The sequence below is a fragment of the Podarcis tiliguerta genome (assembly GCF_965153285.1).
Source record: "Podarcis tiliguerta genome assembly, chromosome: 12".
NCBI classification, from domain to species: domain Eukaryota; kingdom Metazoa; phylum Chordata; class Lepidosauria; order Squamata; family Lacertidae; genus Podarcis; species Podarcis tiliguerta.
In genome coordinates this window covers 42,641,143-42,656,009 of record NC_139545.1, presented here as the reverse complement: position 1 = coordinate 42,656,009, position 14,867 = coordinate 42,641,143, and the positions used below count along the sequence as shown (strand labels likewise).

The window sequence follows — 14,867 nt, the reverse complement described above, 5'->3', positions numbered from 1 at the left end:
AAGAGCATGTGCCGACCAGTGTTATGGACTTGATGAAAACATGTAACTTATTCTGTTCTGGTGGAAATTTGTAGAATGTAGTAGGCGATCTTGTTAAGGACAGTGGTTTGGTTATTGCTGTTTTTAGCCAGGTTGGAAGCCCCTAATGCTATATATACATTGGAACTCTGGTGTTAGAACTGTCAACTTTAAATACAAAACATAGGGCACAAAATGCCATGTTAGGTATTCCCAAGCAGATGCAAATCAAACAACATAGAGGTGTCATAATGCACCCAAAAGATGCTTGGGCTTTCAGTGAGAGGTTGCCTAGAGAAGTGCTGTAAACTGAGTGGTACACGAGAACAGCAACTGACAGCAATAATTTCTGCTGTCACAAAAGTCATTTTACCAGCAGTGCTGATTATGGAAATAGTTGCAGCAGTTTCCATTTTTACCAGCAGGTTTACATGTGCATTCCTCCACATGAAGTACATTTGTACCTTGGTTTTCAAACAGAATCGGTTCTGGAAGTTCGTTCCACTTCTGAAAACGTTCGAAAACCAAGACTTCCGATTGGCTGCAGGAGCTTCCTGCACTCAGTCAGAAGTTGGACGTTCAGCTTCCAAAAAAAGTTAGCAAACCAGAACACTTACTTCTGGATTTGCAGCATTTGGGAGCCAAAACGTTCGAGTCACAAGGCGTTCAAGAACCAAGGTACGACTGTATACTCTGTGGAAAGCTCAAGACTGTTCACAAGGAGGAAAAATAATATTATGTGAACTATCCCACAGTTCAGGAAAAAAATGAATGTATGCCCTTTTAGAATGATGTGCAGAAGGTGACATTGGTTTTGTTTTGAAGCTTTATAACTCATTTGAATTAGGTGTATGTTAAATAAAGCGTCTCTCTCTTTCAGGTCATTAGCCAATCAAGAGCTAGGTTTAATCCAAGTATCAGCATGATTAAGAAGTGTATTGAAGTTCTGATTGACAAACAATACATTGAGCGGAGCCAGTCCTCAGCAGATGAGTACAGCTATGTAGCATGAGGTTAATATCCTGCAGGTATGGTTGTACGGAGATCATTGCTGTCACTGCTTGGTGTGTCCTGTGGGGGGGAAAAAAGCAGGCCTGCTGTGTCTCCATAATTGGTCACTTTGGCAGCCCCTGTTTTTTCTGCTGTTTACAACATCACCAGTGCCACGTCATGAGCGTCAACGAAAAGAAATGAAAAGCCTATAGATATTCCAAGCTCATGTCATTATGACATTTCTTAAAACTTTACTAAACGAGAATGAGTAAAGTATTGCTGAAATGTGGAAATTTTGGTTGGATACCATGCTTCCCCCCTTCCACCCCCTCCATGCCCCCCACGTTTGCAGTTGATGTTTTTTAATGTATCTTAAAAGACAAAGTTAAAACAGACTAAATATTGTAATATGGCAGATAACATAATAATTGTATCTACATTAAAATGTAAAAAGAACATGATACTGCTGCTTGTCAAATAAATAAAGAAATGGAATATGTTGTGGTGATTTGATTTTAATTAATAAATCAACTTTGAAGGACATCTAAATTACTGTTCTATCATCACTTCCATCCATGGGTTCTGCAGCTGCGCAGAGCTACCTGCAGGTAGCTGTGTGTTTCTTATTTGGAAGCAAAGGCCCACTATGCTCAGTGGGGTTTATCTCACGCCAGTGAGATTGTGGTCTAGTTAGTTTTATTATGTTAAGACAGTTGTTCATATTCCAAGTTACGCTGTCCAACATTGAAGTGCAAGTCTGGAAACGGGGATTCTGATCATCTGCAATATTATTAGGGCTCTTTGTGTCAATTTATCTAGTATTAAAAGAATTGGTGTGTGTGTGAGTACACAACCATGTGACTAATGTGTGTAAACCAGTTATAGGGAGCCAGGAAACAGTTCTTTGTTTGTGGCTGCACTTTTTCTAGCAAATGGCACAATGGGAAATGATTAATCTTTGAATTTACATTAGGATTGCAAACAGATGCATTTGCGTTTTGTCGAACATGTCCCTAAGGATGTTTTAGCAAATATTTCCTTCAGTATGTCATCTCTTTTGACTCTCCTAAACATAACCGAAATACCTGTTCTAAACATTGACCCATCCAGGAATCCTTAAAAGCCTCCTTTTGATCTTTTCCATTATTGTTCCACTTTTGGTTTATCGATGAGCCATTCAGAGACCATTAAACTTTGAGCAGGATTTGCCACCATCCTGCCTAAGTTGCAGTGGCGTAGATCGTCTCCAGGACAACTTCACCCACAGTGCCTCACTCTTGAAATACTCCTTACTCAGAATGAATTGTGCTGGGACCAGAAAGCCCTGTTGGAGGACCATCACCTGTTTTTCTCACAGCAACCGCACACCATTTCTATCAGGCTCACAGTGCTCCATTCCTTTGCTCAGATTAGCAGCAGCTGCCGCAGGTGGGTCATCCATGGTACAACACTAGCAAGTTTCAAGAAATAGTCTTGTGTAGAACATGGCAAAAGATTGGCACAATATTTCTTTCAAGACACATTCCTGAGTGTTTTTTTCCCATTAACATTTATAAAGTGGCTATATCAGTATAATAATTTTTTAACTTTTTTCCCGCTCAGTGGTGGGGTGGGACAAAGCTACTGGAACCGCATATAGCAGCTAAGAACTTGCATCACTGTCTGCTAGCAAATTGCAAGTATCCTTGCTAGGATAAATGAGCCTGCTCCTTCCTAGTGCCCTCTAGATATTTTGGACTACAGCTTCCATAATCCCTGACCATTGGCTAGATATAAAGATGCCATGAATTCTTTGGATTGGCTCAGAGTACAAAATACCATCTTGATGAATTTTAATCTGCTAGAAACTTGTTAAGTCTTGCTGTGAAAAGTGTAGTGGAATTTAAATAGCACTAATGCCCTGGGGAAATGAGTCCACAAGGGCAAGCAGCAGCAGCAGTTGCATCAACCAGCTATTAAGGTGTTTGGGAAAGAATAATATAAAGTCCAAGAAGGACCCGGAAGGAGATGGGCTCTTTTATTCATGAGATTTTTAGAACAATATTTGAGCACATGACATGTTTAATTGTTGACATGGACTCTGGCTTAGCTACCTGACTGCTGGGTAAAGGCAAGGAAGGGGAGCTTGAGGCTGGGTATGAAGAAGATAGGGGAGATGTTTTAATTATATACTGTGTTCTTGCAAATTCAACTACTTGTGGTCTGGTTGCTACCCCTAAAAATGTTGGGACTCTTAGGAGGTTGATATTATTGGCTTTCCCCTAATTCAATAGCATTTTTGCAAACCACACAGCAGTAGCACAAGGAAGCGTAATGCACTTGCTACATGCTGCTGCTGTGCTTTTTGCTCATTTTAGTACAGTTTGGTAGAATGGCCATTCCCCTTTCTCTCCTGTTTACCGCTGGTTGGATTTCAGCATCCTTTCCCTGCCCTTCTTATATGGTGTCTGACCAAAAGACATCACAGTAAGAAATGCATATCTTCCTTCATGTTCCTATCCCTGAGCAGATGTCAGGTTCTACTTGGTGGTTTTACTAGAATATTATGATTGACAGGCCTCTGCACTCTGTGGAACAAGGACCATGATACTTCTGAGCAGATGTTCAGCCCAGGAGCATATTTTTACAACTCAAACTGACCTGAAGATGCTGTCATACACAATTCAACTCCCCAAGCTTTATTTAGAAGGCATTTTGGTTGCTATTGTGAAACTACTTTGGGGAGGGGGGGTCAAACACTTTCTGATCTACTGCAAATCACATTGAGATCTACCAGCAGATTCCAAACTACTTTCTGGCCCAGACCAACCCACTTGGCAGGGTGACACCACTATCTCAGGTGGCGGAAGCCCTGAAGCAGCTCCCTCACTGGCACCCTGCCACCTCCGCCACTGGGGGAGAAGCAGAACTGACATCAGCACTGATTTCCAGTGAGATCTCAACAGAAATTGGTGCCAGTGTCTGTACCACTTCACCACTGGCAGAGGCAGCCAGGCAGGGAGACACTTCCCATTTTGCCTCAAGCTGTGAAATGGGACACAGTGCCCTTGTTTGTCCACCCCTGCTCTAAATTGCATACTTGCTGTGCAACACCACTGCTGGAGCACTACCTCTGCCTCCTGTTTTAAAAGCATGACTGCCCCTCTGCTTTGCTACCTCTCTGCCTTTTCTGAGAGGTCAAGGTTTAAGGGAGCATTGAAGCCAAGTATAAAATGTTTGGGGTGGTGTGCATACTTCTTCTCATTGTGATGGAAGGGCCAGAGTGAATCCATTGTACTGTGGAATGTACACCTGCTTATAAAAAGCAGTTCTATGGCGGCTGCATTCCTCTCTAGTCAGATCTCCTGAGAGCCTGTGAACTTGTGACTTTTGAAAGAAAAGTGGATGGAACGGGAACCGTTAGCAAGCTAGATAGCTCGCCCTTTCCAGAGTATAAAGTGATGTCAATTTGTCTAATTCAGTGGTATTTTATTTATATATTGTACTCGTCGAAAACCTCCTTGGCACTTTTATAACCCAAATTCTCTGGTGCTTTCTTTTGCTAGAGCATGTTTTTATTTTTCATCAGGCTTGTTGGAAAACAGCAATGTAGCGCTAACTACTCCTTTTTTATTGCCTTTTTATTTATTACACTTCCACTTTTTATGTCCATCTCTTGCAGCACCACATTTCCCCGAACACATTGAAATGGTATGAGCATCGGCCTCCTGTTAGACCAGCCGGGAATTAAATTAAGTTTGTATTGTGCTAGCAAAGTGGATGTCAAGTTTTCATTTCAGGAGGTGCCACACTTTGCCGGTGCTTGAAGCATCATTGCAGTGCAGTGTGCAAACACTTTCCCTTCCCCATTGAAAGGGTTTATTTTAAACAAATGGATAAGGATGTAGGGTAAATGTGTGCCAAGATTGTGCAAGGTAATGTATGGAAGAATGTGAACTTCCTCCAGCTCTTAAAAACATTTGGCCTGAAGTAAAGAATACTTTTTCCCCAATATAGGCAAGGTAGAGACAGAATGAGAGAGGCAGTATGCTCAAACAGCTGCAGGTCTTGACTGAACATTCATGCCCTCTGCCCTACTCATGACCACTGTTCACACTGTGTGTGTGTGTGTGTGTGTGTGCCGTGGATGGTATGTGCTTAGGATGACCATATATCCTACTTGACAAAGGACAGTCCTCTATTTTCAGAAATACTCTATTTGAAGCTCCAAACCTTGTCTGAAGATAAAAAAACTGCTAAGAAAAGAGAATAGGGGCTGGACCAGGGCAGCTGATGTGAGCAGACAACACTGGCCAGAGGCTTCCTCACTGTGCTGAGACGGATTGCATTTCTATTTAAATTACAGCGATTATTTCTAAATTTGCAACAATATTTTAAACCAGGCAAATTTTATGCAAGTCTGTCCACTTTTGTTCTCTTTTGTATGTGATCTATTTCCTCTTATTTGTTTTATTTAACGCATTTATGTGTTGCTTAATCATTCACAACTCTATGCAGTGTGCACAAAAACAATCCACAACATGCAATAAAATGAACAAAAATTCATAAAACTCAAACAATTCAAAGTTATGGTTATTGCTTGGGATCCCAGGTTGACTTTTCAACATTTCTATTAAGTTCTCAGCTAAATTTCACCATTCTTCTCTTGTTGTAATACGTTTGTAAGCTACTTTGGAAGCCCTGTTTGTACCAAAAGGTGAATAAACATATTATTTTGTAAGGCAAGGTGGTAGAGGTGATCTCCCTAAGAGAGGACAATACTTCCGCAATACAAATTGGAAAATGCATCTCCCACACCCAGGCCATTCCTTCATTTTGTTACTTCTCTATGCAGCTGAAGTTAAACTTCCATGAGGGAGGGGGCAGAGGAAAAAGAAATTACGTCTTAGACAATTATCACAAGAGGGATGGATGCATAAAAACACAAGGTTAAGAGGACGGCAGCTGAGATTACCCTGTTTTCAGCACATTCAGTGAATGAGAAATACTATAATTATTGGCCTTTTGAGTGCCCGTTATTTTCTTCAATATTGAAGTGCATTCTGCTGCAGCTGTGAAGCAGTTAGACCCCTTGCAATTGCCTTGCAATTTATTTTGGCACCAGCGATGGTGTCTTGTTTCAAGCCTGTAACTCAGTGTAATCCTAAATGTTCATTGTTTGTCAATAACATTATCTGCTAAACACAACTTGGCTTAGTGATGTGGAAGAGCTTGTTTGCTGAATCACATTCATTGTGAAATCCCACACCTTTATGTACAGTACCATGGGAGGCTAAAGCTATATTCTTGCTCCTGCATATCAGGTGTTGGGAATCACAAGCAGGGAGAGTGCTGGTTTACTAATGTCCTGCTTGGAGGCTTCCCATAGGCATCTGGTTAGCCGCTGTGAAAGCAGGATGCTGATTAGATGGATCTTTGGCCTGATCCAGTTAACGGTTCTTACATTCTTTTGGCTGTTCCCTTTTCCACATTCTAGGCCCTCACTGTTTCACTGGCTATACTTTCCCTAGTAATCAAATTGGAATACTTGAGGAGAACCTTAATTTGGCAGTATGCTACATAGGGTGGTCAGATGCAAAAAAAGCAGGCTGGGGTCCTGTATATAAATAAAATAATCAAATAAGTAGGACATGAGTGCCATAGCATACTCCCCCTTAAGATGCTCAGCAACTGGTATTCAGAGAGGTAAGCTGATACTGGAAGTAATATAGACATCATGACCAATGATAGCCTTACCTGATCGCCATTTAAAGCTATCTGAGTTGATGGCCATCCCTACATCCTGTGGTAGAAAATCCCATAGTTTAACACATGCCAAATGAAAGTTCAGAAATCTCGTTTCTTTTGCATATGGTCACTCCAATTAACGGCCAGCCAAATTACTTTATGCTGCATGTGTGCCTAGTTCATATTCCAGTTAAAGGATCCCTGAGTTAATAGGGTTTGGAAAGAAGCCTTGCCAGAAACACTGAAAAGCCTCTGTCAGTCGGAAAAGGCCATGCTGAGCCAGAAGCACCACAGATCTGACATCAGTAAGGTGCAGCTTTGTGTGTTCTGATGTAGCTTCTAAAACGGTGAGACAATGGTCTTGCTAGATCAGACCATCTAAAGGCCTGTTGCAGCTGGCTAGGCGCTTCCAGCTGCTCTGACTGGTCCTTGAGAAATGCCAGTTGCTACAGCGCAACAGTGAGAGAGGGTTATTGCCCGCATGCCGTGATTGTAGACTTCCCAGAGGCATCTGATCAGCCCCTGTGGGCAAACAGGAGGCTTGACTGGTGCTCCATTCACACTATACATCTGAAGCACTAGTATACTACAGTGATACCTCGGAAGTCGAACGGAATCCATTCCAGAAGTCCATTCAACTTCCAAAATGTTCGGAAACCAAGGCACGGTTTCCGATTGGATGCGGAAAGCTCCTGCAGCCAATTGGAAGCCACAGAAGCCATATCAGACATTTGGGTTCCAAGAATGTTCGCAAACCGGAACACTCACTTCTGGGTTTGCGGCATTCGGGAGCCAAAACGTTTGACTCGCAAGGCATTTGGGATCCAAGGTCTGACTGTACTTTATAACAGTCATGGCTTACCTTCCTTCAAAGAATTCTGGGGGTTGTGGTTTGTTAAGAGTACTGAGAGTTGTTAGGAAACCCATATTCATTCCTCTCACAGAGTTACAATTTCCAGAGCAGTTTAGCAATTAATTCCCACTTTCCAGGGAATTCTGGGAATTGTAGCTCTGGGCAGGGAACATGGATCTCCTAACAACTCTCATCACCTATAGCTGCCGTAATTCTTGGTTTAAGGCAACTGAAGTGCTTTGAATGTATGGTGTGAATGTGCTGTCATAGGTCTGTGATCTGATCCAGCTGAGCTAATTCAGTTAATTGACAAAACTTGAGGTTGTTAAAAGAAAAAGGAAAAAAAGCCCGCTAGGATATTAGAGAGGAAAAATCCCCTATTTGAAGAGGAGCTTCGCCAGTAAATAAAAATATGCGCTGTGGGTGTTTCTTTCTCTTTTTACTCATTCTCACACCCAGAAGGAGCTCTGGAGTGTGGGCCTGTCAGGGCCAGTAAACCCACTCCTTCCCTTGTTTGTGCTGTTCTTGTGAGTGTGGGGAGGGAAGAATGGGTCCCAACATGCCTTGCTTTGTTGACAGCTCCGTGAGGAGATTTCATGTGGGAACATCTCTAAAGAGCTGTTAGGTTCAGCACCTTGCGACACAGAGTAATTCAGGTAATAATAATAAAAATAAATCAGAGTTGGCAGGGCTTGGACAGTCTGAAATAAAATAAGCATGGGCTGAAAATGAAATGCTTTGCGATGTCCCACAATGGGCAGAGGAACTGTCTGAGGGAGTAATGTTCTGACAGTCAAGAGTTGTGAAATGCCTGTTTCTCATATTGAAGTATTCGGAGGAAGCCCTATCTATTTTAGTATATATATTTTTACAATATAAGATAGGTAAATTTTAATACTTTGGGGAGCAAAAGGAATATTGAACACGAAACAAAATATGTTATCTACATCATAGTTCTATAACATTGTGCCATAGATTTGTAGTTATTCCCTTCTAGGGAGCACTTTAGTTGCATGAAATGCTCTCAACTTACTCTTCTTAATTTAATCTACCCCCTGTGAAGCAGAGATTTAACCGAAGCCCTAGAGTGAAGCAGAGGATTTAAATATGGGACTGTATGCATGAATCAGACATCTCAGTGCAAGCCTTCAGTCTATCAATGTGTAAACAGGCACATAATAAATTGAAGTTGAGACCTCGCAGGTAATCCGGTATGGCATTATCATTGAATTTGTTTTTGTTCCAGGCAATTGGAAACTAGTGAACCTCATCTCTAGCAGCAGAGTGGCCTGCCATGGGCTTCTGACTTTACAATTGAACTTATTTATATGGAAATATGCCTAGAGGGCAAGAAGTAGGAGTTCTGTGGCAGCATCTGAAAATCCTAAAGACATGTGCTCCATTTGTTAATCTAACATGGCTTCTACCACCCCATAATAATTAAAGAAGGCCCTTTTAAATAATGGAGGGTGGGGGGTTAATTATATGAGGCATAGTTTCCTATTCCCATCTGCATTGACAGTAGGACTTGCGCTGTGTTTAAAATCAATGCAAATGAGTTTCCTGTCAACCACACTTGCCACCATTGTCTCCTGAGCCTATTCAGCTGTCAGTGCTTGCCAACTAATAATTGCCACGCTGTTTTGGGCTACGCCACCCTGCTGACCTGCTTAGCTGATACTACCATCTTCTCTAAATAGCCCTTGAGGAGGGAGATCATTTTCCTCTTAAGAAACGCTGCTTAAGAAACCACATGGTTGGGTTTTCCTTTTTTAAAAAAAAGGTGTTTTACTTACTGCTTTAAAAAAATAATTTAAAATGGCAATTTATTTGGTAGCTAATATGAAGGCTATAGGGACGCGGGTGGCGCTGCGGGTAAAAGCCTCAGCGCCTAGGGCTTGCCGATCGAAAGGTTGGCGGTTCGAATCCCCGTGGCGGGGTGCGCTCCCACTGTTCGGTCCCAGCGCCTGCCAACCTAGCAGTTCAAAAGCACTCTCGGGTGCAAGTAGATAAATAGGGACCACTTACTAGCGGGAAGGTAAACGGCGTTTCCGTGTGTGGCTCTGGCTCGCCAGAGCAGTGATGTCACGCTGGCCACGTGACCCGGAAGTGTCTTCGGACAGCGCTGACCCCTGGCCTCTTTGAGTGAGATGGGCGCACAACCCTAGAGTCTGTCAAGACTGGCCCGTATGGGCAGGGGTACCTTTACCTTTACTTAATATGAAGGCTGCTAAACAGGAAAGCGGAAGTAAAAGTCATAACCAATTAAAGCAGCCTCCCCGAACCTAGTGCTCTCCAAATATTTTGCATTACAATTCCTATCGTCCCTGACCAATGGCCATACTGGCTGAGACTGATGGGAGATGTAGTTCAAGATCATTTAGAGTGTGATATCATTTTGTGGCAAAGTGGTTAGAGATCTGGAAGACCAGGGTTCAAATGCCCCATGCACCCATGAAAGTGACCCTGAGTCAGTCACAGTCTCTCAGGTTAATCTGCCTTGTAGTGTTATTTTGAGGATTTAAAAAGTAGAAAGGAATATGGCACCTTGATTTATTGCACCTTGAGCTCCTTCAGGTAAAGGTGTCATTGTGTAACATTTAATTTACAACTTTGTGCCAATTTGCAGGGGACAACACATTAGTTGCAATTAAAAGGGAAAAGGGAAAGCTGAAGCCCAACACAGGTTTTCTGTCTGATTATTGGATGCTGACCTCGTTTTCAGAGGATCAATTCCTCTTCATCTGAACATCCCACTTTCTTCTTGCGATATAGAAGGCTATTTTATGCCTGCAATGTATACCTTTCTCTCTTCCGGGATCAATTTAGTCTCCCATTTCCAGATTCAGTGCTTTAGCCCAAACTGAAGATGCCACTGCTTATGGCAGAAAATAGAAGAATTTGCAATATTACTCATCCTGCCCCCTTTGTCTTCATCATAACAAACAAACCTCTCATTTCCACTCAGAGAACACATGACATATCTTAAAAAGTAGCAAACAGGCAAGCCAACTATCTCTTTGCTTGATAGACTTTTCTCCAGAACATTTTTGACATAATAGCATTGTGCATTTGAGTTAACTGAACACTATAATTAATTGAAGTGCATTGAATATTTGTCAGCTGATTGAGATATTTATTCTTCTTTCTGTGTTTAATTCTGCTGTGAGCTTTAAAAAAAAAGAAGCAGCCATGTTTCCCCTTATTAACAACTAGTCCTCTTAAACTAGATAGGACTCTGAAAAACACTGTTGCAGTTGATTGGGATCAGTTTTGCCTTTCCTCCAAATTTAATAACATTACCCAGAATAAATGGTAAAAAACTTGGGTCTACATTGGAATTTCATCAGTTGTTTGGTTGCAACAGTGTGCATATTCCCCTTGGCATTCTCTTGTGAAAATTGAGGCTTGGTTCTAGATAGTGATCCTATGATAATGGCATGACTTCCATGCTGTGGGAAGCACTCTGTAATTGCAGGATTTGCTCCTGCTTATTAAGTGAAGAGGAGCCTAGTGGGAGCATTTTAAATTATTTAAGGCAAAGCAGTTGTTTGTGTAGCTCATTATGGAAAAGAGCGGATGAAATCTGGGCTCTTCAGTATGAGCTGTTTATTTTTCAAGTCCTCTGGGAATTTCAGTGTGTGTTTGAGAAGCTCTTTTGACCAAAGTCAGAGCAAGTGAATTTTCTGCCCTTGAGATGATTTTTAAAATATATATATAAAAAGGAAAAGCAAACTGTGTAATGAACATTTTCTTCAGGGAAGGAAACATGATCCTGTGTTGCAATTGCTGTGTGTGCATTTGTGGCTGCCTTATATTAGGAAATGAAGGCGTTTGTATATATTTTTACTTGAATGTAATACAGTCGGGTTTTAGAGCAACATTTCCCACACTTGGGAGAATATTAAATATTTGTCCTTTTGGGGATTCTAACTTTGAAAATGAGATAAGAAACATTTCTCCATTTTTAAGAACAAGGCCAAACCACAATTGTTATGGAAGCATGGCTTAGTATTTGAACAAATCTAAAACAAATCTCAAATGGAACATCTCTTTTCCTGCAACAGTAGAGACATGCTGATGCATGATTAGATATAGTCCCTGGTGGATCAGTAACTATTAATGTCAGTGGCAAAAAGAGAATTGGGCAGAGAAGTGGAAAGTAGCAGAATTGGGGAAAATACAACAAAAGCAAATATGGGGTGAAGCATTAAGGTGTGTTGTTGGTTCTATGACTCCAGAAATAAGGGATTTCTTGATATAGGGTTCTAGCTGCACATAGGTATTAGAGCAAAGCAGCTAGTGGCTCCAGACTGGAGAAACATCATGAAAAATGGGGAACAGTTGTACTCTACCACAGGCAATTTTCTAGTAGCTGATCAAGGGTTGCATCCAATGCTAGCTACTTTGGGTAGGTTGCTACTAAACCAGCCCCTTCACCCCTACTTGTGATTTGAGGTAAAAAATCTATTCCCTGGGCACTTCACAGGAACACACAAGAAATAAAAAGCACTTGTTTGCTCACTCATTATGTAGCCATGGAAAAAAACACCTAATATACACGTATACAGTGTTTTAGTGTTTTGTAGCATTGCTGGCCTACTCTCTTGAGAACTAGATGGGTCCCTTTCCCAGAGAGCAGAAATTTCAGGTGCTTTTATAAGTAATTTGAAGCCAGCTCTAGTGTTAGCAGCTCTGCCTGAGCATCTGCGGCTTGGTCCTGAGGGAATCGTGTTAAATGCTGGCAACAAGTGAGACTCTGATATCTCGGATGAAAGAGGAAATAAAAATTAAGCTTTCCTCTGTGTCAAATGATTAAAGGCTGTAGTAAACAAGCCAGCAAAGCTTTCCTTCGGTAGCAGCCACATACTAATCTTCACAAAGGCGCAAGATGTGCTTTGTACAAACAAGCAGCTACTATTACGGACTTAGTGGCTCAGTACTTATTCATCCTAATGGCTGCTCTTTGAATTGTCTCAGTCCATATCATGCAAAAATAATTTTTATTACCGCCACATCTGCACTGTATATTTAAAGGAGCCATTTTAAACAGCTGTGTTTCACTCCTCCCCCCCCCAAAAAAATCTGGGAGTTTTGTGGGTTTGAGGGTACTGAGTGTACTTAGGAGACCCATATTGCCCTCGTAGAAATTCCCAGAGCAGTTTTTAAAAAACAATCCTTCTCAGGGAAGTCATTCTACTATTATAACGGGGGAGTTCTGTGGTTTATTGTTAGAAAATGGTTGAACAGATTAATTTGAAGCTTGACATAACAGGAGCAGTAAGTTTGTGGATGGTCCATGCTGCATTTGGGGTAGAAGCAATAATAAATGGCTTATTTTTTTTAACAATTGCAACATTTGACGAGGGACTGTTGACAAGTTCTGTGCATTTTTCTTCCACATGCTTTCCTGGGGTGTGCTTTCCATAAAGATTTTTCTGTTTTCACTACATTTATTTTGGGGGGGGGGATTGTCTGATGTATTAGGTTCAAGGGGTGTCTAATATGTGCTTTTGTGTAGTAGATGTGTTACATGTTTGTAGTTTATTAAAGGCTGGGGGGGGGGGCAATGCACGACAAAGGGATTTCACAAGGCTCTTCCCAGAAATGCTCAGCATGAACCTGTTTTGAGAGGGTAAGTGGGGGGAGGGGGAGGGGTGTTGAATGGAATGTTGGGTGGAGTGAGTGTCAGGCAGAGAGGTTGACAGTTGGAAAATGACAGTTAGATGAGGCGGTGTGAGGAACAGGAAAAACTGGGGGGGGGGGGAGGAGACAAGAGAGATGCAAATAAATAAAATGAATATATGTCTTTATTATAAGGCCACAGCTGTAGTCCTATTTGTCAAGGGTGAGTCAGGAAAATAGCATTCTGCCATTAAGCTGAAAAAAATTTTTTTTTTTTTTTGTAACTTTGATGGCTTGAAAATGGCTGCATAGCAGTGGTCTGATTTGAAACTTGGCAGTGTAGTTTGAGGACAGACCACGCCAAATTTCGAGTTTGCCTGCTGAGGGTTGTTGTAGGCATGGCCTTCTCAAATTCAGTTAAAAAACAAACAAACAAAAACAGTTCAGTTTGGCATGCTTTGTTGAGGGCATTCAATATTCACTCCAAAATGCCAAGGAACGGCTGCTTTCAAAGGCCACATTTGTCTCTTCAGTCTACGCAACTGAAGCGACCATTCCACATTACAAGTAAACAATGGCAAGCAGTGCCCTTCACATAGAATAATAGTGTTGAGTTCTCCCATGGGAAACACTCCCTGACTGAAACCCCAGAGAGCCCCTGCCAGTCAGTGTTGACAGTTCTGGGCTAGATGTTCCCATGGTCCCTGACTCAAGAATGAGGCAGTTTCCTGTGTTTCCTACACCTGGGCAATGTTAAATGATGATTGCCCTCAGAAGCTAGATAAGCTGTCAAAGGTCTGGTGCAAAAGGAACAGGGGCCACTGAAGGGCAAGTTAGTCAACAACTGCCTATGGGCCAGCGATCAGGAATGTGAGAGCAAAGGCAGACAGGTGGCAGCTGCCAGCAGCTACACAGCCTTAACCCACTGATAACTCTTCTTTCCCTCCACCCCACCTCCCATTTTTGAATTCCTGACTCAGCTGTCTCAGTATAACTGAACACTTGGCCTTGCATCTGGTGTCTGTGATTCGGTTACCGTTTTGTACACATTGATCTTTCCGCCCATGTTAGCCGATGCAGTTGTGGGCTCTTGGAGAAGGGGAGACACACACCACAGGCACACAAAACAGATTCCACTTAGCAAGAAGTGTTTGCATAAGGCTTTTCCACCAGCTGGCTAAACCGTTCTGCAGTTGCATCATAGTAAATATCACATTAATATACGTTTCTCTGCTTTGCTGGGTAAATGTTACATTATAGCTCTTTTCCTCTGAATTAGGGGCACTCTTGGGATTTAATTTAATCTCTGAGGCTCAGGAGAGCCCAAACCCAGTATCTATATTGATTGCCAGAGCTTAGCCCTGGACCCTGTGCATTAGTAATGAAAGAGATTGCTTCTGAGCGTATGCAGAGTACAATTTCCCTCACTACAGCTGCCAATCCTCTTCACATGTGAGACTAACCTAACTGCTTGTGTAGGCTCCCAGGTATGGGGTGAAGAAGAATTGCCCATTTCAACTACTAGTTTGTGTGCAATTTTAAAAGTGTGTATATTGAACAAGTTATCACATCTATAGATAATAAACGGCTGGAAAAAAGGACCTTGAAACTATTTTGCCCTATGACAATAACAACAAGTGTATAAAGAGTG

At 41.9% G+C, this 14,867-nt stretch overlaps 2 protein-coding genes across 13 annotated transcripts in view; both read left to right on the top strand.

The window, feature by feature from the left end:
- CUL2 (cullin 2) overlaps positions 1 to 1,511 on the top strand; it is a 51,085-nt gene extending 49,574 nt beyond the window's left edge. For all 11 annotated transcript variants that reach the window (XM_083406304.1, XM_083406301.1, XM_083406298.1 and 8 more), the window contains one exon: positions 899 to 1,511. In XM_083406304.1, the coding sequence (XP_083262430.1) occupies positions 899 to 1,030 (132 nt within the window). In that variant the 3' untranslated portion in view covers positions 1,031 to 1,511. The remainder of the gene's footprint in view (positions 1 to 898) is intronic.
- Positions 1,512 to 13,320: 11,809 nt separating this feature from the next.
- The window catches only part of PARD3 (par-3 family cell polarity regulator), a 556,151-nt gene continuing 554,604 nt past the window's right edge, over positions 13,321 to 14,867 (top strand). For both annotated transcript variants that reach the window (XM_083406076.1, XM_083406075.1), the window contains exon 1: positions 13,321 to 13,439. The gene's annotated coding sequence lies outside the window, so the exon portion shown is untranslated. The remainder of the gene's footprint in view (positions 13,440 to 14,867) is intronic.